Consider the following 23,225-nt stretch of genomic DNA (forward strand, 5'->3'; position numbering starts at 1 on the left):
AAAACTGCCCCAGGAGGTATTACAGTGTCTTCAGTTTTTACTTTTTGCTTATCTGTTTGCCCAGTCACAGGAGTACTTGCAGGCAGTGAAATATTCATTACATTATTTCTCCTGTTAATAATTCAATGGCTTTAAAACTACTGGGCAGTGTTAGTTTTAATTGTATGGTATGTGTATTGTTCCAATCAGCTGCATGGAATCTAGCCTGCACAGCTGCATCTTTAATTCATAAGGTATAGGCCCATTTTGTTTGATTGAAAAAAAGGCATGTGTATTTCTGTCTTTCATTCTTTTTGTTTATGTAGAGCTATAATCAAACATGCAAGTGTCCTTTTAGAATCCAAGTAGGTTGAAACAATGTTAATGTAAATCCCTGGTGAGTTTCCTTAAAAAATGTAGTGCCAAACTAGGCTAGAGAAGAGACGCTATTTTATACATATTACCCTGAAGAGAATGCTTAGGAAGGGCATTGTGAAGTCTCTGCAGTTTTGGCCAATTTTCTTGCTAGAAGAAGCAGTCATAACTACACCAACATCAGTGTAGTGGAATGCTGGAAAATATAGCTTACACCTCAGTGGGTGAATAGAGTCAGGCAATGAAGACTTCATGGCTTTTTTTCTGCTGCTATTGTTCAGCTAGAAACAGTTTCCTTCAAAGTTTATTAGAGCTGCAGGCCATACATTTACATTAGGAAGGCTACATTTGCAGGGAAAGAGCTAAATACTTTTGTGTGATTAAAATATAGATACTTCAGAAAATGCCTGCAAGAATAAAACATTTATGATCAAATATATTGGGAAGTGTTTGTTTCATAACTGGTTCCCACTCTGCTATTCTTTCTTTAATGTCCATTCTCCCATATTGCTGACTCTTTCTTTAATTGTCAGGGCCCCAGTTCAGCAAATCACTAAAGCACATGCATAACTTTAAACATGTGAGCAGTCCTGTTGATTTCAGTGGGACTGCTCTTGGGCAAGGACCGGTGCCCATTGAACTCAGGCTTAAGTGCTTTGCTAGTTTGGGTTCAAGTTATTATCCACTCATTAGAACATAAGTCACTCATCCAACTGTTGAACTGATGGTCTGTCTATGTAGACATTTAACTTCTAATGTCCTTTCCTGAAATTATTTTATTATGAATTTTTCAGAGTGCCTACCGCATGTTTACAAACAACACGTGTTTGAAGCACATGATCACCAAAGTCCGGCGGGACACCCACCATTTTGAGCGTTACCAGCATAATCGAGATTTGGTGGGCTTCCTCAATATGTTTGCTAACAAACAGCTTGAGCTGCCGAGAGGTTGGGAAATGAAGCATGACCATCAGGGCAAGGTACCTGGAACACACATGTAATGCTGGGTGGATTTTGTCTTTGTAATGATGGTATTGAAGCATCTGCTCTTAAAAGGAGCAGAGATGCAGATGATTCTCCAAGAAGAGGGAGTACTACTCTGGCTGGGTTTTTTTCCTTCCCCTCCCCTGCACAAAGTAATACATCCTGTCTGTGCAGAGGGAGCATTGTTGGGAAGAGAGACTGAGTAACATTAACCATTATGGAAAAACATTTAGTAGAGAATTATAACTTTTCTACATTAGTCACTATTAGATTCCATATGGTAGTTTAAAGCTTCTATATAATGGAATTTATCATTATCCCTTATTAGTTTTTCTTTCTTAATAGCTTCTGGTGTTCCCATCTGATCAGCCATCCAAGTACCAAATAGACAGATTATTGATCGGCTTTGGAGATGAGATGAGATTCGATGCATTCAGACCAGCTTGACCTTAGGGAATATCTCAAAGTTGGGTTCTGTGTGATTCAATGCTGGCTATAAATACTGGGAGAAATTAATTGTTTGGCATGGTTGCATTGCAAAGCCTTCTAGATTTAAGGTTATAATTTGGCCACTTTAAAAGAATTAGGACCTTTTTATAACTCATCCTTTGAATTAGAAATGTTCATTGTCAGAAAAGTTATATTTATTTCAAAAATAAGAGTTTAAATTTGCTCTATGGTTCCTACATTAATTTTCCTTTTTTTTTTTAAAGTTGGTGTGATATTGGATCTGCTTCTTTCCTTGGGGAAAATGATATTATTGAATACTATTGAGGAGGGGGCAATTAGTTACTTTTTGTATGACCATGACATTTAAATTTTTATATTCAATACACTAAGTAAACTAAAAGTAACTTAAGTATCAGAGGGGTAGCCGTGTTAGTCTGGATCTGTAAAAGCAGCATGCATCTGATGAAGTGGGTATTCACCCATGAAAGCTCATGCACCAAAACGTCTGTTAGTCTATAAGATGCCACAGGATTCTTTGCTGCCTTTTAAAGTAAGTTGAAGCTTGTAAAAAGTAAGTTGGGAATTTTCAGTGGCCTTACATGGTAATAGTGCTACCTAGAGTGGCATTTTCCCCTTTGCATAGGTATAGGAAAGAATAAAGGTATGCTAGAATTAACATGTAAAGGAGTGATAGTGATATCTATTTGGGTGAGAAATAAATGGTAATTAGGACTATAGAGAGACAAGGTGGAGGAGATGATATCTTTTGTTGGACCATCTTCTGTTGGTCAGAGAGACAAGCTTTCAAGCTTACAGAGCTCTTCTTCAAGCCTGCAAAATGTACTCAAAGAGTCACAACTAAATGCGAGGTGGAACAGATTGTTTAGCATAAGCAGTTCACATATTTCAAGGGACCTTTCAAGGTGAAATGACCAGACATGGGGGGAGGGGGAAATCTGGAAGGGAGGGACTTTAGTGGGTTATCAACTGTTGTAATAAGCCATAAATCCAGTGTGTCTATTCAAGCCATGATTTTTATTGTCTAGCAAAGTTATGAATGTAAGCATAAGTGATATGGTGTTTTTGTCTTTTATCGTGCGAGTTCATTTCAGGAGCATAGTGATTGTCTGCTTTCACCTGCATAGTTGTTGTTAGGACATTTAGTGTGCTGTAGGAAGTACATGACATGCTGTGATAGGCATGTGTAGGACTCATGGATCTTGAAAGGTGTGGTGTTGGGGCTGTTGATCGTTGTAGCAATGGAGACATGTCTGCAAGTTTTGCGTCTGTTGGTCTGGTGCTGCTTTGAGTTGAATCCTGGTTTATGGGGAGCTTGCTTCTGGTGATGGGGTTGGTGAGGTGGGGGGTTGTTTGAAAGCCAGAGAAGGGTTTCAGGAAAGATTTCTTTCAGAAAGTGGTTGTCGTCAAGTACAGGTTGTAACTGTTTAATGATACTTTATATGGGCTCCAGTATGAGCTGGTAGGTGACAACAAAGGGTGTAATAAACCTCCCTCTAACTGTACACCCTAGCTGTGACCTTTGACCCCACTCTGGAACCAGTAGGAAGTATCATTAAACGAGTATAGACCATACTTGATGGGGAGCACATCCTGACATAAATCTTTCCTGAACCCCCTCTTCTGACCTATAAGCAACCTCTCCAAGCTCATCATCAGAAGCAGGCTTCCTGTAAACCAGGACCCACCAATTCAAAGCAGCACCAGACCCTGCCAGAACCTGAGGATGAGCTCTGTGTAGCTTGACAGCTCATCTCTTTCACCAACAGAAGCTGGTCCCATAAAAGATATTACCTCACCCATCTTGTCTCTCTAATATCCTGGAACCAACATAGCTTCAACAAAACTGCATGCAACAATTAGGACTATAGTCTGACTAAGCCAATAAGTGCCTATGTCTATAATTCTTGGCTATGTTTAGCCATGAATGTTTGCGTGTCCACATGAATAATGTACTTGACACCTGAAGGGAATACAAACAGACTCTAAACTGAAGGCAGGAAATATGCTTGAGGTATGTTGTCTTCTTGGATTTATTACTTTGCAGCTTTAAGGAAAGGATTGTGTAAAAATGGTGGGGCAGATACAATTATTTTAATATCTTTTTTTTTCCCGTCTCCCTCTTTCTTCATCTTCCACTTTGTCTCACTGAGCTCTTCCCCTTAAATTTCCTGGAGCCCAGTTCTCTCCCTGAAGAATGAGTAACTCCATTTCGAGGTCAGTAGAAGCTACTCATATCCTCCAGAGAGAGAATCAAACCCTGGATTTCTGTGTGTGGTTCTTGGTGATTGTGATTAATGCAGCTGTAATAAGACACAGAGGAAGCACTGAACAAAGCCTCATAGGAAGCTCTTTATTTTGAAGTACAGCGCTACCCCGCTATAACGCGACCCGATATAACACGGGTTCACGTATAGCGCGGTTGAGGCGGGGCTCCAGCGGTGCTTTAAAGGGCCCAGGGTTCTGGCTGCTGCGGGGAGCCCAGGGCCCTTTAAATGACAGCCAGAGTCCTGCTGCTGCTACCCCAGGGCTGCGGCAGTGGGGCTCGGCTGTCCATTTAAAGGGCCCAGGCTCCCTTCAGCGACCGGAGCCCGGAGCTCTTTAAATCACTGCTGGAGCCCTGCCACCGCTACCCCGGGACTATGGCAGCAGGGCCTGCCTGCCATTTAAAAGGCCATGGGCTGCTGCGGGGATCCCTGGGCCCTTTAAATCACCACTAGAGCACTGCCGCTGCTACTCTAATGTAACAGCGTTTCACTTGTAACGCGGTAGGGATTTTTGGCTCCCCATGACTGCGTTATATCGGGGTAGCGGTGTATATTTTTCTGTGCCCTAGCTCAGGATTGCTGGTTCTCACCCTTTTGAATTGTCTTTTCCACAAGTAATACTTGCTTCCTTAGTGACCAGTGGAAGATGAGTAACAGTAGAAAAACTTATTCAGTACAGTAGAGGAATTGTAGCATGTGTATGACCTAAATGAGGGCTTGGTTGGCCTAAATTGTACAGTGTGCCTTGCTTGTCCAGTACTTGTGCCACAATGCATAAATATATCTTCTGTGTGCCTTAGTACTTGTGTTGATGGTGACCATACTTCATCTCTGTTGTGCTGCAATTAGAAGATGCTCTTTCATTTTTCACCCGCTGTCACCTTACAAATATGTTAAAGCATAATAAAAATCAACACATCTCATGTGCACAAGTGAATTCTGGGATTAATGTATCTTGTAATATAGAAGATGAATGACTGAGTGGGACTCTTCCAGTTAGAGGGAATATGGATATTTTTCTTGATAACACAAATTATTAGGCCAGTGGCAGTGAAGATTAACTTGTCTTATTTCACAGACCAGCAGCTAGAACAAAAAGACAAAGAACGGAATAAGTGGGCTTTACTCCCTAGTATATGCTGATGTTTCTTACCTCTGCACAATTGGCTGTGAACTGAGGTCCATTGGTAGAACTCGGTGGAGAAGCTTAGGCAGAGGTTGTTCTGAAATGCCTGGCTCTAAACTAAACAACCGTCTCATTTAAAATAATAGATCTTTCCTGGATTTGTAAGCAAATCATACATAGAAAATCAGTGTATAAACAGAAAACTAGTATATAAATAGTATGTGTTGGGGGATGTTAAAATAAAGTTGAACATTGATGAAATATTTAAACAAGCGTTCACCGCCTTTATTTGAAATAACGTCTATTTAAAAATGTATAGTTCTTTGAGGGGGAAAGGATTCAATTTTTGGTCAAACCAAAACTGTCACTTTGCACAACTGTTATAAGTTTCCTGGCTATACCTTGTCAGGACCAGTGATAGGAGTTTCAGTTTCCAGCAATGGAACCAGTGTCCAGATTAGCCCAGAGCTTTGAAGTTCGAATGATTTTCTTTAATGAAGCTTCAGAGCAGTAAATCTGTGCTTTATTATAGATTGCTGCTGGCTGGCCTAAAAGCATTCATGCTTGATAAGACATGATCACCCTTAATATAATCTTTAGGCATAGTTTAAGTGGGTACAAAAAAGCGTTACGTGCTGTTAGATGACTGCATTAAATCAGAGAATTGTGCATCTGCAATATAGCTCTAAACAAGTAACTTTTTTTGTTACGAATCATTGTTTTAGTTTGTTTTTCTAAGTATACTCTATTATAAGGTCAGTACATTGAAGTCAGCCTTTGGAAGGTTGCCTTGCTTCCTTCAAAATACAGATAGATAGAGTTGGATAAAATAGATATCAGCGCCTGAAAAAGAATTACTGGACATTTGCTAGTAAGAGAATTAAACCTATTAGCTGGGTCATAGATACCAAAGATGACATGGCCCATCCACTCTGCCTCCTTACAGAAATTCAAAAAGCCAATATTGAAATTGGTAAAACAGGTTCCATCCTACTAAACAGAGTAGTTTAGATTTCTCAAATACCTGGATCCTGTATAGCCAGTATCACAATTGATATCACTATTTGGCCAGGTGGACACCACCAGCCCGAGGCTCAAACGTTGCCATTAGCAAAAACATTTCAAAATTGAACAGAGAGACGTTGTGCTTAATTTATACATTTATAGATATCTCAGCTGAGCAAAATGTATATAGTTTTCCTTTATAAAGTTTGTCTCATCCCAGACACCAACTTGTAAGGCATATCTCTATTTAGCTCCAGATACCAGATAGCAGCTTGACAATCAGGGTCCTTAAGAGTTTTGGTGCCCTCTGCTGGACTAGTCCCAGTATGGTGGAGCCTCAGTCTCTTTTCTGTTCGCATTTATTAAATGAAAACTTTAAAACAGTAACCAGAAATTATAGTCACAATAGGGACAGTAGACAGATACAACCCCTCCCCCAAATTCCAAACCTTTCACTCCTCAAACCCATTGTCCTGAGACCTAAAAGGACAATTTGATATCATAGTCCCATGCCATAGTATGAAGCTTCTTTTGCTTCTCCTTTGAGTCATGTGAACTTCCCGGAAGTGAACATACGCTCGCCATCATAGTAAATAATAATACTTATCTCTTCTATAGCATGACTCGTTTTCTGTCTATCTATTTTCATACAGCTTATATGAGGAACTCTGATTTCATCTTAAAGTGATTGCATATGTCCATTCCACTGTGGGGGCGGGGAGGGGAAGGATGTGCATGTCTCATGCACTGGCCACAGAAAGTTTTCCATAATAGGGGTGGGCAGGCAGGCGCCCTACCTTACCTCATGCCTGGAGTCAAGGATATAAAGGGTGGAGCGAGCCACCCCATCCTCCTTCATTTCCCTTTTTACCATCTATGGTCAGAGCATGTTGTTGTACTTTGGTAGTTTTTTGCCTTTAAATGTGTATGTAGTTAGTGTATAATTGTCCATAGTAGTTAGTGGTACTCATTTTTTCATCCAGTTGGGTGTTTGTTTTTGTTTTTTTCCTTAAAGTTCATTTTTAATTGTTTTGGCTTCTCCAGGCTTTGCCCAGGACCAGGGGAGTTTGTGTAGCCTTCAAGAAGCAGCTGCAAACCACAGTGTAAAACTGTCTCAGGCTTCTGGGGCACATGGCCACTTGTACATATGCGACACACAAGCCAAGATCCATTTCTTGTGTATGCAGGCGTGGCTAAAATGTGTCTAGTGCCCAGAGGTACACCACCTGGACAAGTTGGTATGCATCCCAGCCAGAGTATTGTCATCCCTGGATTGGTGGATGCCCCAAGGCATTGAGAGAGGTGACTCCCAAGCTGTTTTCAATGGAGATGGGGCTCAGAGTTTCATCATATGAGAGATTCCTACGGTAGATCTGTTTGCCACATGACAGAAGAGGATATGCCCTCACTGTTGCTCCAAAGCTGGTTACAATCAGGGTTCCATATCAAACATGTTCCTATTTCCATGAAACAGTGATATACTAGATGCTTACCCACCATACCTCTCATTCCCAGAGTGATATTGAAACTCAAATATACAGAGGAAGGATGATCCTCATAGCCCCAGCCTGGCCAAGGCAACCCTGTATTTTCATCTGCACAGGCTGTGCCTTATAAAACCACAGTCAGGTGTTGCATCTGAACTCAACAAATGCTTCACTTCAAATGTTGGTTTCTTGTTGGTTAATGCCAGAAGTGACATGCTGTTCAGCAGCGATCCAGAATATTCTGCTCAAGAATTGTAGAAAACCTTCCAGACCATAGCTTACTTACCATAAGTGGAAACACTTCTCCACCACTATGTATCTCTTAATCTTTCAATCTAGAAGATTTTGGAATATTTTCTACTTCTGAAAGTGTCAGATTTGTATGCAGTGTAGTTATAACCATGTAGGATATGAGAGAGACAAGCTTTTGTGACCTGAAGGAGAGCTCTGTGTGGCTCTCACCAACAGAAGTTGGTCCTAGGGATGTAAAAGGTTAACTTGCCTTAACCGTTAACCCTGGGCCAGCCGGCCCACCAACACCAGCAGCACCACACTGTCTGGAGCAGGCCCAGCTGCACCGCCCGGCCGGATCTGCACCGCCTGACTCGAGTGGCCCCAGCCACACCACCTGGCACGACAGCACCACCCGGCCAGAAAGGCCCCTGCCATGCCAGTGGATGAGCCCCAGTCCCAGCCACACTGGCTGGCAGGATTGGCCCCACTTGCTTAACCGTTTAAACCACATATTTTAATAATTTAAACGGTTAACTTTTAAAACAATATTTACATCTCTAATTGGTCTAATAAAAGATATTAGCTCACCCACTTTGTCTCTCTAAGAGTCAGATCGGGCAGTCATCTTGATCAAGGTGCATCTGGCTGCAATTCCTGCATGTCACTCTCGTATTGCTGGAAGGGCTACATTCACTAATTCCATAGCAACCAGATTACTGAAATGATTGAATAGACTTTGCCCACTTATTTGGGATTTGGCCCTGCCTTAGGACTTGAATTCTTTAGGCTCTTATGGGGCTTCCATTCGAGTCCTTAGTCCAGTGGTCCCCAATCTTTTTTGTCTGGCTGGCGTCAGACGAGAGCCACAGAGGACGATGGCGGTGGATGAGCATCCACTGAAATTCCACCAACAAGTGGCCACATCAATAGGCATCGCCACTGAAATGCGGCAGACAAGCAGCATCATCCAGAGGCGTAGCCACCAAAATACCGCCAAAAATCAGCGGCATTTCGGCGGTGATGCCTCTGGATGAGGCAGCTTGTCAGCGCCATTTCAGCGGATGCTTGTCCGCTGGCCAGTAAGCGGGCACACTTAAATGCCCTGGCGGGCGCTATGGCACCCACGGGCACTGTGTTGTGGACCCCTGCCTTAGTCTCTTGTTCAGTGTTACATCTTTTGGCTAAAGTACTCTTCTTAGTAGCCATCACCTCCCCTATCAGCCAATATACTTACTGGTCTTTTTTCCAAAGCCACACATTTAGAAAAACGAACAAGAGCTGCATACTCTGGATGTGTGCAGAGGTCTGTCTTTTTATCTCCTTCAGGTTTCTTGTCAGCTCTTTGTTTCTCTATGCAGAGAGAATGAGAGGTCATTGGAGGGAGGGATAGCTCAGTGGTTTGAGCATTGGCCTACTAAACCCAGAGTTGTGAGCCCGATCCTTGAGGGGGCCACTTTGGGATCTGGGGCAAAATCAGTACTTGGTCCTGCTAGTAAAGGCAGGGGGCTGGACTTGATGACCTTTCAAGGTCCCTTCCAATTCTAGGAGATAGGATATCTCCATACATTTCTATTTATTTTAGTTAATTTATCCCGTGATGAGACAGACTTTCTAAATGGATTACTAGCTGCATTTTTGTGTGCTATAATGCCAAACTTCTGACACATCTTGAAAACTCAGTGCATTCAACTAGAGCATATTTGGCATCTACTGGCTTTGTGGGAACTGATCCTATTGTTGACATTTATAGAGTATTGAGGTGTATGTACCTTTGCTAGATACACCTCTATCCTGATATAACGTGACCCGATATAACACGAATTTGGATATAATGTAGTAAAGCAGTGCTCTGGGGAGTGGGGCTGCGCACTCCTATGGATCAAAGCAAGTTCAATATAACACGGTTTCACCTATAACGTGGTAAGATTTTTTTTGGCTCCTGAGGACAGCGTTATATTGGGGTAGAGGTGTATTATAAGATTATAACTGCCTCAAGGAGTGACATAAATGTTGGGGAAGCATTCCAACAGTCCCTCTTCAGATGAGACTCTGAGCCCCATTTCCATTGAAAACAGCTTGGGAGTCACCTCCACTTGAATGGACATATGTAATCACCTGAAAAGGGAAAAACTGTTACTTACCTTCTTGTAACTGTTGCTTTTCAAGATGTTCCATGTATCCATTCTGTGACCTACCCTCCTTCGCCAGCACATCAAAGTCTATCATTATGTGGTTCTCATGCAAAGGAAGTGAAGGAGAGGTGGGGGAGTGGGTTCCACCCTTTATATCTTCAGATCCAGGCAGAAGGAAGCCAGGTTACCCTTACATCTACCGCTAGGGAAAACTTTCTGGCACTGGTTCATGAAATCTCCTCCACACCCAGGTGCACAATAGAATGGACATGTGCAACACATCTCACAGAACAACATTTACGAGAAGATAAGTAACCATTTTTCTCCTCAACAGCCAAAACTCCCAGCTGAGGAGAAGCCTGTCAGAAATGCAGGACAGGCAGCTGGACAGGAGCAGATGCAGGCTGGAGCAGGGGCATGAGCTAGAGCAGAGCAGGGTGGAGTGGGATTGTGCCCAGGTGCAGTAGCAGGGCCTGAAGCACGAGCACAGGCCATCTGTCTGAACTACAAGGCAGCTACTCGTGCTCCTGGCCAGGAAGTGACATTGAACAGACAGGAGAGACTGCGTCCCTTGGGAGCTGATATACCTGCCTTGGGATCACCTGGGTGGATGCTTAGTCTAGATATCCTTCTCCCCCTGTTGTGCCACGTGTCTCTTTCACAGTGTCTGAAAATTCCCATGAGCATGGCAAGGAAATGTTTTCCAAGTGTGACACTAAAACTGGAACAAGTTTAAATATCTCGGAATTGAGAGGTTTTTTTTGCTCTAATTGTATTGCAGCTTGAGGCTTTTGGGGTTTAGGACCCATGATCACATGACCTTGTCTCAGCAAATGGCTAACCAGTCAATGCTTGTCATTTCTTCTTATCCCAGGAAACCATTGGGCCTGCCTTGAATTCTTTTATATTTTTGGCATCATCTTCTCTGTATCCCTGGTCGACTCTTTAAGTTGGACTACCTAGAATAGCTCTAGCAGAAGGATGGTGAACATGCCTTTTAACCTATAATCACATTGTGTCCTAGAACATAATCATATGCTTGACATATGTACACACCCCATCTATATTTATAATGAAATGATAAATAGCTTGTTAAAGTGCAGTGTTGTTGCCACTAAGTGACCTCCTTTTAGATGCATACAGATGAAATTAACTGGTGAATGCGTTGACATAACTTCTGTTAGACATTCAAGTCCACTTTTCTAGAAGAACAATCATGATTTGTCGTGGTATTTTTATGTTGTGGTCTGTCTGAGAATCTCAAAATGATGTATAAACATTAATGAATTAAGTCTCATAAATCTCCTGTGAGACAGACACACATTATCATTGTTTTACGTAAGGGGAAACTGAGGCACACTGATGTAATTTCCTAGAGTCTCAAAGCAGGGACTGGAACCCAGATCCTCCTGTGTTTTAACTCTCTTACACTTTCTCTCCCGCCAGTTTACTTACTGCAGGAAAGTGTAGTTAGGACCTTCCTAAGTTACAATAAGTATTGACTCTGAAATCTTGTTTCCTTTTCTAGGCTTTTTTTGTTGACCACAATTCCCGCACCACCACGTTTATTGACCCACGGCTTCCCTTGCAGAGTAGCAGGCCCACTAGTGCATTGGTGCATCGACAGCATTTAACCAGACAGCGCAGCCACAGTGCTGGTGAGGTAAGCCTGAACTGCTCCTCTTGTTACTTAGCTAACAAGGATTTCAGGATCATCCAGTTTTCACATCGTTCCATTCAAACTTTATTTTGTCAATAGTTTAATGGTTCCACCGGTGTGGTATCCACCTGCAATCAAAAGACATTCTTACCTTTTGAAAAGCCAATGATGGTCTTTATTGTACAAGGAAAGGTCTGATTTGATTATGCTAATAATCTGATAGGATTTTATCTGCTGCTATTAAATAGCAGTAACTCCATCAAACCACAGGAGGGCTCTTGAATACAGATTTCTTCACCAAACAACAGTAGCCTGTTTTTTTTACTGTTTTTTACCACAGCAATTTACACTAACTAGGGAAGTATCAAAGCAAGTAGATGATTTAATTTAGAAAAACAAGTTTGTGTGCATGCACACCTAAATATTATACTGTTTTCCTATATATGTTATGGTACTATAGACCAAGAAAGGTAAAAATTCTTCTTACCACTGATAGAATGTCAGCTAGTTAAATCTTATGGTCCATATGACATCACACTAGTAATAATAATATAACCTTTTTAGAACATTGATTCTAAGTAGAAATGCTTAAAACCCCTTATCTATAATATAAAGAAGTTTTGTAATTGGGTTCTGATTACAAAACTCTTGAACTGTATTGTTTTCACTAGAAGGCTTTGAGTCAATTATGTCCTGACTATAAGATATTTTTATGTTTATATTCATATGCAAATACTGTAGGCTTGTTCCTTGACTGTACTGAGTTTACCATCACTACAGTTAAGGAAGGGGGTGGGGAAGGTGGTTCTAAGCTATCTTTCCACTCCCCTCATTTATATCTGGTCAGGGACCAACACTGCACTCAGCATAATTTAGAGGAGCTAAAGGGGTGCTCTAATTCATGCTGTCTGTGAGTAGCAATTGTGGCAGATGAGGATCTGCTGGAATGCTTCCTTACTCCTAGAGTGCATTTTCCCTGCTTCCCACCCCGACATACCTTACTCGGGGATGGCTGACAACGAGCTGAGAATTCCCCTGCGGGGGTGAGGGGGAAACCTGTGCTCCCTCTTTAGGACAGCTTTCTGCCTGCCACACTCTGATACAATCTCTGGTAATATGATACAGTCTGTAATTACATTATCACAAACTGTTTGTTCTCCCCTGATTTGTTCAGTGCACATAATGGAGCAGGAATAAGGCAAAGAATTGCAAGAAGTTACGTTTTTCACTTATGCCTAGGGCATTGGACTTGGACTCCTGAGAGCAGGATCATCTGATCCTGACTTTGCCACAGACTTACTCTGTCATGTTGGCAAGACTCTGTTATAATGTATATGCATAAGGGAACTGAATTAAAGTTGTATGAACAATGTTAATTTTAGCATTTTCTAATTTTGGGGTACTTGATTTTTGCAATGTTTTTTTAACCTAGTCTTTGGTATATAGTGCCCAACTACAACCCCTTTTAGGGTCTATGCATCTTGCAGGATGGGTCGTTATACAGTACCTGTTATAGACAGAATACAAAATATTTGGTGATACAATGTTTTATTAGCTCCAGGTTGGGCATTTCTCAAAAGTGGCTAACCCAGTGGCTATGCAGGTCACCTTGAAGTAGTACTAATACAATATTTATAGCACTACACATCATTGTTTAATTTATGCAGTATTTTAGAGAGAATTTGCTTTAGAAAAATATTTTGAGCTTTGACTTTTTTATTGGCACGATTCTATCCTGATGCCCTTAAAGCTAGGTTTTCTTGATTACCCTATATTGGCCTTGGTTTTTCTTCGAATGCTGATCCCTATGTGTTTTTCATATGTGGGTACATGTGCCCACCATGCTTCTGAAATTGAAGATTTCTAGCAAACACCTGCACAGTCACTTTCCTTGTGCTCTGAACCAAGGGTGTAAGTGGCAGTGCAGATCAAAACCTCTCCAGTTCCTTCCCTTCTGTGTCTACAGCTACCACAGCTTCTTCATCTTAATCTGTAAAATATATATTCTGAGTAGTCTCCGCATTTTAGTGTTGATGGTTTTTAGTAGCATTGGCATTGGGGAACTTTTTCCCTACAGACAAGGAAGATGCTCAGACTTCCAGAGTTTAAGAATTGTATCATCTGCCCCTGTTTCTTCTCAGTGAACAACGAACACCATCTCTGCTTAGTGCAGCATCTGTTACTCATTCCCTCCCCAAACCTGTGAGGATTGAAAGCATAGGTAAGAAAGCATCTCCTGGAGAAGATCATGCGACCTCATTTAGATCTGCCCTGGGTAGACCTCCCTGTACAGCAAACTAAGTAGACGAGCAGGGTCTTTCCGGCACGAGCTCAGGAGCTTAGGCAACAACTGCGAAGACCAAAGAGTCCCTTCCTGGAGTCTCATTAGAGCATAGGGCACTCTCAGAAGCATAAGGACAGATCCTCTTCAAATGCTGCTCCTAGAAGAAAAGATCTCTCCCCAACTCTGTCCAAATTGGGTGAGTCTTTAAGTGCAAATACTAAGGACTTAGGTCTGCTTAATTCTCCTCAACATGAGTGAAGGAGTAAATATTTTTTTTGGTGAAACGTTACAGAGTCCTGTGGCACCTTATAGACTAACAAAAGTATTGGAGCATAAGCTTTCGTGGGTGCATACTCACTTCATCAGACGCATGTCTTTTTTTGGTACTGACCTTGGTTCTGATGCATAAACCAAAGGATTGGCACCCACTGGTACAGTCTAAGAACTCCAGACTAAACTCTGCACCAATACTGGCCCATCTCCAGATGTACTCAACGTCCGCTATAACCAGGGAGCTGCCGGATCCATCAGTCCCATCCACCAATATGCCCCACACTCTGGGATGGTGCAAGGCCTATGTCTCCCTGGAGAATATCTTCACGCTCCCCATCTTCAATCTCCTCTCCTTTTGGGCCTGACCTGATTCAGTAACAGGATCACACTGGAGGAAGAAACTACATCAAAGACATGAAGTTGATCCCCTGTTACCTCCAAGAGCCAGATTGCTTGTTTACAGGTACTGACGGCTCCAGTGGTTGAACAGGAACCTGCCTTCTCATCGGCAGAGTTGGAGGCTCCAGACAAACCATCACCTTCACATAGAGAGGCTAGTCCTGAGAGAAGCTCTGGCAGATCTGTGTTCCACCCCATTCAGAGGACTGGTACCCAATACCCTGGGGTGTTGCCCCTGATCAGCTGATCCTTCATGCTGGCATAATTGGGGCTTAGGGATCCTTACATTACACAGAAGATCCATCCAAGAATCTTACCTACCTTCTCCTAACTGACACTAGTCGGATCTGTTAGCGTATGAGGGAGGAGAGATTGTGATGGATCCGATGGTCCCAATGGGGCTCTCTCTTCCTCCCTCCTTTCCAAATAAGGCAATTATTCAATCTTCCCACGTTATTCCATCTTCAACGCATTATTCCATCCCCACTTGAGGATCACAGGCAATATCAAGAGCTCTTACAGGTATCTTTGTCTTCTGAAAACCACTACATCAAGGATCTAATCTCACATCGGAGCAAACTATCCTTGTTGAAGGAAAATTAATGCTTAATGGAAAAAATCCTCAAAATATTTTCTTTTGTCTTGTCTATCCAAAAGTGTTGATTTTTAACATCCGATCTTGTTTTAGATTGAGAACCTCTAAAACAAAAACATATTTTAAGGAAATTCTTTTCATCAGAAGAGGAACTAGAACACTGAGCTGGTGCTCACAAGACAACTCAACTTCACTCTTTCCAGCAATTCAGTATCTACAAATGAAAAGGTCTTTCCTTTTCTCATGGAGAGAGTACTATTCAGAAAGCACAAAAATGTTGGGAGAAATCTCAGGGCTTTTAGTACTTTATGGTTCTAGAGGCTAGACACAGCACGGTAATGCAGCACTGATATTGTTTGGTCTTAGGGAGTGAGGCCTTGGGAATACAGTCAGATGCAGTATCTGTGTGTGGAAGGGTTCAGCAGTACACATAACGGCTCACTGGGATGAAAAGGAGATTGAGCAAATGGTGTAGTAGTAATTATAATTAAAAGCAAAAAAGAATGGTAATGCAACAAGATCAAACCCACAAAAGCCAGAAAATGGAAGAAATTGCTCTGACATTATAGTGACTACTAGGAATTGCTTTAAAGTATCTCTTTCTGTGAAAAATAATTCTGTTCAAATAACACCTTCTTGCTCCTTCTGTGAGTTCAGAGTCCTATCTGCTGTCTTTGGTGATACAAAATAAGCTTTATTTTAGTGCTTTTTACTCGTGTGTACCCTGCAGAACCCACACAGCTAAAAGAGAGTGAGCGGGATTCTAGTGCTTTTCTAAGTCAACATGAGAATTGTTTCCAGTCTGCTAGATCATGATGAAGGACCATAATTACTACTGTACTTTTAGGTAGGAGAGGATTCCCGGCATTCAGGACCACCAGTTCTACCAAGACCGTCCAGCACGTTTAATACAGTCAGCAGGACTCAGTACCAGGACATGGTTCCAGTGGGTATGTCAGGACTCGGAGTTCTCTTGAGGGAAGTGTACTTTGATTTAACTGTGCATGTCAGTGTGGGTTTTTCTTATTTTTGCTTTTACTATATGTTATGGCTAACTCTATCCATTATCAGTCCCTATCATGGAATTTCAATTTGTGTGCATAATAGTGAAAAACTTCCAGGCATGACCAATTTATTAATAGCAAAATGTTTGCTAGTTAATGCAAAGGGTTTTTTGCATTAAATTTTCTAATTAACTTTCCCTCAGAAGTAACTGGAAGAGTTACAAATAGAGGGCCAGACTCTGTATTGACCTAGACCCTATGTCGTCCCATTAATTTCAATATAAATATTAGACTTTTATTTCAAAGGGCTTCCGTGAGGTGTGAGTCACCTCTGAATTGGTCAATAGCCTGCATTTTGTTCTCAGTTACACATGCACACACACAAGCCTTTTGACATCAGCACCACTAAGAAAATAATTTAGTGCACTGAATTAACAGGCATTGTGCAAAAAATCATGACTGATTAATCTGCTTGATCTTTGTTCAGTGGTGTGGTTACTTGACAATCACCACAAATTTAAACTTCTTTCCCTTGCTATGGACACTGCCTATTTTTCAGGTTCAGCATTTGGTGATGTTTTGAACAAAGATGCTTTTAATTGCTGTTTAATAATTGACAGTGGAACGGACACAAACACTTTGAGTGGGCCCTCACTTCATAGACTGAACCACTTTAGAGACATGAGTAAATATAAAACATTTAAGTAATCTTTTCTTTGATAGAATAAACAGTAAAAATAAATACATAAATGAAGAGATGGTCACTGCCAACCACATTTCAATAGCTTTTCATTACTTTTGACAGTAATATTTGTCAGACTTTCTTAGAAGTTTCACTAGTGACTGCATTTTACTCCTGTATGGCACAATACAAGTTGTCTGCCAATCTGTCCAGCAGTAGGATTGCTGTTGTCATCAGAAATGTGTGAAGCTGCGTAAACCATGTGTGTTCAAATACATGCTGCAGAGCAGGAAGAGAAAATGATGCACTATGTTGTAATGCAACACATCATAATCATGGGTATTGGGAAAGAAGGAAGTCGTTCCCTGTGACAGAACAGGGGAGTTATAAAAGCATATGATAATAGTAGAATATTTCTTGCCAGATAAAACTGCGTGAAGATATTGCCATACCAACATTGATAGTGTTCTTATGAATTTGTTATTAATAATTTTATTCCTTTCTCAGTCTGTTACAAAAAATGAAGAGGAATAAAATCTATGAAGCTTTGAGTCTCTCTTGAAAGCAAAAATAAGGAAATTCACCATTAAGGCAGAAGAGCTGACCAATACACTTGTAATTCTAAACCCTTATGGTACACAATGACAATACCTAGGCAAAGTGGCATGAGTTAAGGCTGCATGGAAGCCTAGATTTTCAGCCTTATGTGTGAAGATATAACTTTTGTGAGATTATATCAGATCCTTAATATGAGTAAAACAAATAATTATTTTTCAGGATAGAGGAGGCAGGGAGAGGAGAAAGCAAAACAAAAATACCCGCGCATTAATGTGCAGCCAATAAGAAGCACGTGTAATTTACTATTAAGCAGTGAGCTTATGTTTTCACCTTGTCCCGTAAGTCTAAGAAATAAAATAATATAGAAAATAAGGCCCTCTACACTTCATTCATGCGGATATATGTTCCTAGTTTACATGAGCTGAGGGTGTATGTGATGAAATATTATAATACTCTGAATTCTTAAAAGAGGCACATTAACATCTGTTTTAATCTAAAATTTTATTCATAATAAAGCTGGCCAGGTATATCCAAATTCAAAAACCAGCACCAGCCTTTAGGTTAAAAATGTAATGAAAAGATTGTATTAATGTAGTAAATGAAAAGATTATGAGTATAAAGACATAATTCCATTATTATCATCATTATTCAGAAGTTACAAAAATATGATGCTATTTTTCAAATGCACCTGTTTGCAGTAAGCTGTTTTCGGTTGCCACTTACAGCCTACAATGACAAGATTGTCGCATTTCTGCGACAGCCCAATATCTTTGAAATTCTACAAGAGCGTCAACCAGATCTTACCAGGAATCATTCACTCAGGTAATGATGATGATTCTGTTCTCCAGCTTTAGTTTCGACTGACTGTCCCATTTCAGATCAGACAATCAATTAGTATTCTCTTTTTTTGGCAAAGTTTGCAGTATTTTTTGTTTTAAATAAAAGAGCACATTGCTTGCTGGCTGGCTGTCCGTTGGTCATTTATAAACTTAAACTCTCTCCTTCCTCCCTCCCTGTCTCTCCCCCAGATTCCCCCACAAAAAAAATCCCCCAAATCTTCTGTAATTTCAGCTTGTCAGAAACAAGCTTACTCAAAGAATTGTAGGAAACTTTCCTTCAATGTGCTGTTATATAGTGGCCCTGGACCTTTGCAATAGTGCAGTTACGCTCTTTCAGGATCTTCCACACATGCATCCAGCCTGTCAGCTGTAAGGCCATAGATAGCGCACTCCAGTCTCATCTCCATGTCTTCTCATTTGGTTCTCTACTCAGCTCCTCAGCCATTGTCAGCTGGTGTCCAAGTAGGGCAAGTTTTCCTATGCTGGGGAGGGATGCAGGGGAAAGAAAAGGAATAGTAGGGGTAGGTGAAAATACATGAACCTGGATCTGTCCTTCTTCCTTCCTTCCCCCGATCCCCACTGCAAATGTGGCCATGGGCACTTCTGTGCAAACCACAGCTCCTCAAAAGGTACCTGACTCCTCCCCCTGTTCTTAAACTGCAGCTTGACAAACTGGTCTCATCTTCTCTGCTCCCTTAACTCCCTAACCACATTAGTGCATGTGGCCTGGTTCCCAGAGCCACCAATGAACTCTGCCATCGCCAGTAACATGTAGCCTTGGGCAACCAAGGAAGTGGGAAGAGAGTGTGTGTGTGCGAATAATAATTTTCAGTGAGGAACAGGGAAGAAGAGAATAATGAAACCAAAAAGGGATGGGATGAGCAAACCCATGCTAGGCAGGTAGGGAGGGGAGAAAGTGAGCATAGATGGACAATTCAGGGTGCTGGGGCATGGAGCAAGGGGAACGGGGAAGAGGATGTTGCCAGCCTGCCATTCCATTACAAAGACAGAGTATCTAGGAGGGAAAAAGGTTGGAGCTACTGACATAGGATATCTCCAGAAGTCATAGAATCTCGCCGGCAGGCAGGCAGGCAAGATGTGGCCATTGGTGCTGTTGAGTATGTGGGTCCATGGGGGGTGAAGCATTCAGATAGAAAGGCATTGGTTGGGGCCCTGCTTATCTTTCTTGATGTATACTGTAGGGGTCTTCCTAAACCTAGAGTTGGCCCTGCTTTTTTGGATAAGTTCAAGCAGCAATATCTATTTAGCATGTTTAGAGTTGCACAGATGGTTTAGGAACAGACCAGTATAGTTCTTGCACAGCCCCATGAGATACATAGTATGTTATGAAAGATGCTTTATAATATTATATGGTGATTACGATATTATATAGCACAGGTAGACTATAACTGATACAGGGTGAAATTCACCCCTGTGCAGAGGGTCAGCACAAAGCCACTAAGTCCTTCTTACACATGTGCTTAATTTTTAAGAGCATGAGTAGTCCTGTTGATGTCATTGGGATTACTGACATGCGTAAATTAAGCATGTAGTTAAGTGCTCTGCTGGACTGAAGTCAAAGGGTTTAGCACATTGCAGGACTGAGCTTTAAATCCCTCATAAAAATGCTGGTCTTGTATAGGTCTTATGCTGAACCTTTTCACAGGAGTGAATTTCACCCTTGGGGTATATCTATTTTGTAATTCAAGTGTATGTTACTTAGCTGTAAAACTAACTCATTGTTAACATGGGAATTAGAAATTGGTGTTCAAATGTATGTTTCCAGGACTATCTTGGACACGCTATTGTTGAAAAATGTGTTAGTTCATTGCTGCACATCTATCATTATGGTGTTTATGTAGATTTTAATCTCATACACTCTGGCTGCCAATACAGTGCTCTCACTTCCCAGAGTCAGAGACTCACGTGTTCTAACAGCCTGATCAGTATGTGCTGGCTCAACAGTTCCCACTACTTATCTGCCTCCTTTTCTGTGCAGTGATACATAGGGTCTGAGTGCACAGCAATTAGAGGTGTGACTGTAGCACATGTAGCTGAAGTAACTGGCAGTAACACTTGAGTGGCTGGCCCGTGATGCTGCCTATGCTGCCGCAGCTTTACTGTTGTTGTTCGAGCTAGTTAGATCAAAGCTAGCTCAGGTATGTCTGCACATGCAGCAATCAAACCTCTTCTTGTAATGTAGACATGCTCTTAGTGACCCTACTTCCTGCACGCCCTGCAGGTTCTCAAAACTCAGCCAGCTATCCTGGTTTGCAGTTTCCCTGAGCTTCGTGCCCTAACAAGCAGACCGATGACTGATTTATCCTCGAATAAGTCCTGGCTGACAACCCTGAAATCAAGTACCAACAGAATTCACACTTTCCAGAAAATTGAGGGAGGAGGAAAATTAAAACCCTGCAAATTTCAGCCTGTCAAAATGTTTTCTGTTTGTACCCGTATTATTATGCAGAAAGCCGGTCTCATTTGAATTGTGTTAAACACGTGAACAAGCCAGTCCATCAGGTAATAAAATAAAACCAACGTCTGTTTTTTCCCTGAGGTTCTTGACTTCAGTTACTCCAACAGCAACAGCCCCAATGTCTATTTTCCCCTTAATTTCTGCCCTGTTTTACTCAGTTTGCAAATCAGAAGATGTTCAAAGGATTATTGACGCTATCAGATTATGCTTCTTGTAGAATCTTGGATCCTGGATCATAGCATCAGAGCAAGCTAGCAGCTGGGACCTTGCCAGGATCAGTTAGTTTACAGCTTAAAATTACAGACCAAGAGTAGAAAAGGTGTTAGTATATGCCAGTAGAGAATCCATTACTCACTAGGTACAGTTTGTCCCTGCTGATATCCCTATAGTAACTGGATTGAAGAAATGTGTCTGACTCTTACCTGCCTTACCAGAGGGATGGAGGATTTTATTGAATAGAGGATCATGATGCTTTGCTCAGTGTAATTGGTTTGAGAGGGTACACTGCATGGCCAGATCTTTGCTCTCTTGCTCCTTGGAGTTATGATGCTTGGTTAAGAATTAGCTGCCTTCCTTCTCTCCCTAGCCCCTACTCCGACATTCTTTAAAACTGTATCTCACCCCGTTTTTATAGGACTAACACTTCCATCACATCACTGCCTATTTTTAATGAAGGTGCTGCTACCCGTTTTCCTAGTTAGCTCTTTAAGGCTCTGATTCAGCAAAATACTTGAGCATGTGCCTAATTTGAAACACGTGACACTGAGTAGTGCCACTGAAGTCACTTAACGTTAGGCACATGCCTAATTACCAGTTAAGGCCTATGGGGGGTGATTCATAGATTCATAGACTCTAGGACTGGAAGGGACCTCGAGAGGTCATCGAGTCCAGTCCCCTGCCCTCATGGCAGGACCAAATACTGTCTAGACGATCCCTGACAGACATTTATCTAACCTACTCTTAAATATCTCCAGAGATGGAGATTTGACAACCTCCTTAGGCAATTTGATCCAGTGTTTAACTACCCTGACAGTTAGGAACTTTTTCCTAATGTCCAACCTAAATCTCCCTTGCTGCAGTTTAAGCCCATTGCTTCTTGTTCTATCATTGGAGTCTAAGGTGAACAAGTTTTCTCCCTCCTCCTGATGACACCCTTTTAGATACCTGAAAACTGCTATCATGTCCCCTCTCAGTCTTCTCTTTTTCAAACTAAACAAACCCAATTGTTTCAGCCTTCCTTCATAGGTCATGTTCTCAAGACCTTTAATCATTCTCGTTGCTCTTCTCTGGACCCTCTCCAATTTCTCCACATCTTTCTTGAAATGCGGTGCCCAGAACTGGACACAATACTCCAGTTGAGGCCTAACCAGCGCAGAGTAAAGCGGAAGAATGACTTCTCGTGTCTTGTTTACAGCACACCTGTTAATGCATCCCAGAATCACGTTTGCTTTTTTTACAACAGTATCACACTGTTGACTCATATTTAGCTTGTGATCCACTATGACCCCTAGATCTCTTTCTGCCATACTCCTTCCTATGGAGTCTCTTCCCATTCTGTATGTGTGCAACTGATTGTTCCTTCCTAAGTGGAGCACTTTGCATTTGTCTTTATTGAACTTCATCCGGTTTACCTCAGACCATTTCTCCAATTTGTCCAGATCATTTTGAATTTTGACCCTGTCCTCCAAAGCAGTTGCAATCCCTCCCAGTTTGGTATCATCTGCAAACTTAATAAGCGTACTTTCTATGCCAACATCTAAGTCGTTGATGAAGATATTGAACAGAGCCGGTCCCAAAACAGACCCCTATGGAACCCCACTTGTTATACCTTTCCAGCAGGATTGGGAGCCATTAATAACTACTCTCTGAGTACAGTTATCCAGCCAGTTATGCCCCCACCTTATAGTAGCCCCATCTAAATTGTATTTGCCTAGTTTATCGATAAGGATATCATGCGAGACAAATGCCTTACTAAAGTCTAGGTATACCACATCCACCGCTTCTCCCTTATCCACAAGACTCGTTATCCTATCAAAAAAACTATCAGATTGGTTTGACACGATTTGTTCTTTACAAATCCATGGTGGCTATTACCTATCACCTTACCACCTTCCAAGTGTTTGCAGATGATTTCTTTAATTACTTGCTCCATTATCTTCCCTGGCACAGAAGTTAAACTAACTGGTCTGTAGTTTCCTGGGTTGTTTTTATTTCCCTTTTTATAGATGGGCACTATATTTGCCCTTTTCCAGTCTTCTGGAATCTCTCGTCTCCCATGACTTTCCAAAGATAATAGCTAGAGGCTCAGATACCTTCTCTATTAACTCCTTGAGTATTCTAGGATGCATTTCATCAGGCCCTGGTGACTTGCAGGCATCTAACTTTTCTAAGTGAT

At 41.6% G+C, this 23,225-nt stretch overlaps 1 protein-coding gene across 4 annotated transcripts in view; it reads left to right on the forward strand.

The window, feature by feature from the left end:
- The window catches only part of HECW2 (HECT, C2 and WW domain containing E3 ubiquitin protein ligase 2), a 255,307-nt gene that overhangs the window by 184,203 nt on the left and 47,879 nt on the right, over positions 1 to 23,225 (forward strand). For all 4 annotated transcript variants that reach the window (XM_050969456.1, XM_050969458.1, XM_050969457.1 and 1 more), the window contains 4 exons: positions 1,149 to 1,334; positions 11,586 to 11,720; positions 16,116 to 16,218; positions 18,238 to 18,334. In XM_050969456.1, coding sequence (XP_050825413.1) covers positions 1,149 to 1,334; positions 11,586 to 11,720; positions 16,116 to 16,218; positions 18,238 to 18,334 — 521 coding nt within the window. The remainder of the gene's footprint in view (positions 1 to 1,148; positions 1,335 to 11,585; positions 11,721 to 16,115; positions 16,219 to 18,237; positions 18,335 to 23,225) is intronic.

Source organism: Gopherus flavomarginatus, chromosome 10 (genome assembly GCF_025201925.1).
Source record: "Gopherus flavomarginatus isolate rGopFla2 chromosome 10, rGopFla2.mat.asm, whole genome shotgun sequence".
Taxonomy (NCBI): domain Eukaryota; kingdom Metazoa; phylum Chordata; order Testudines; family Testudinidae; genus Gopherus; species Gopherus flavomarginatus.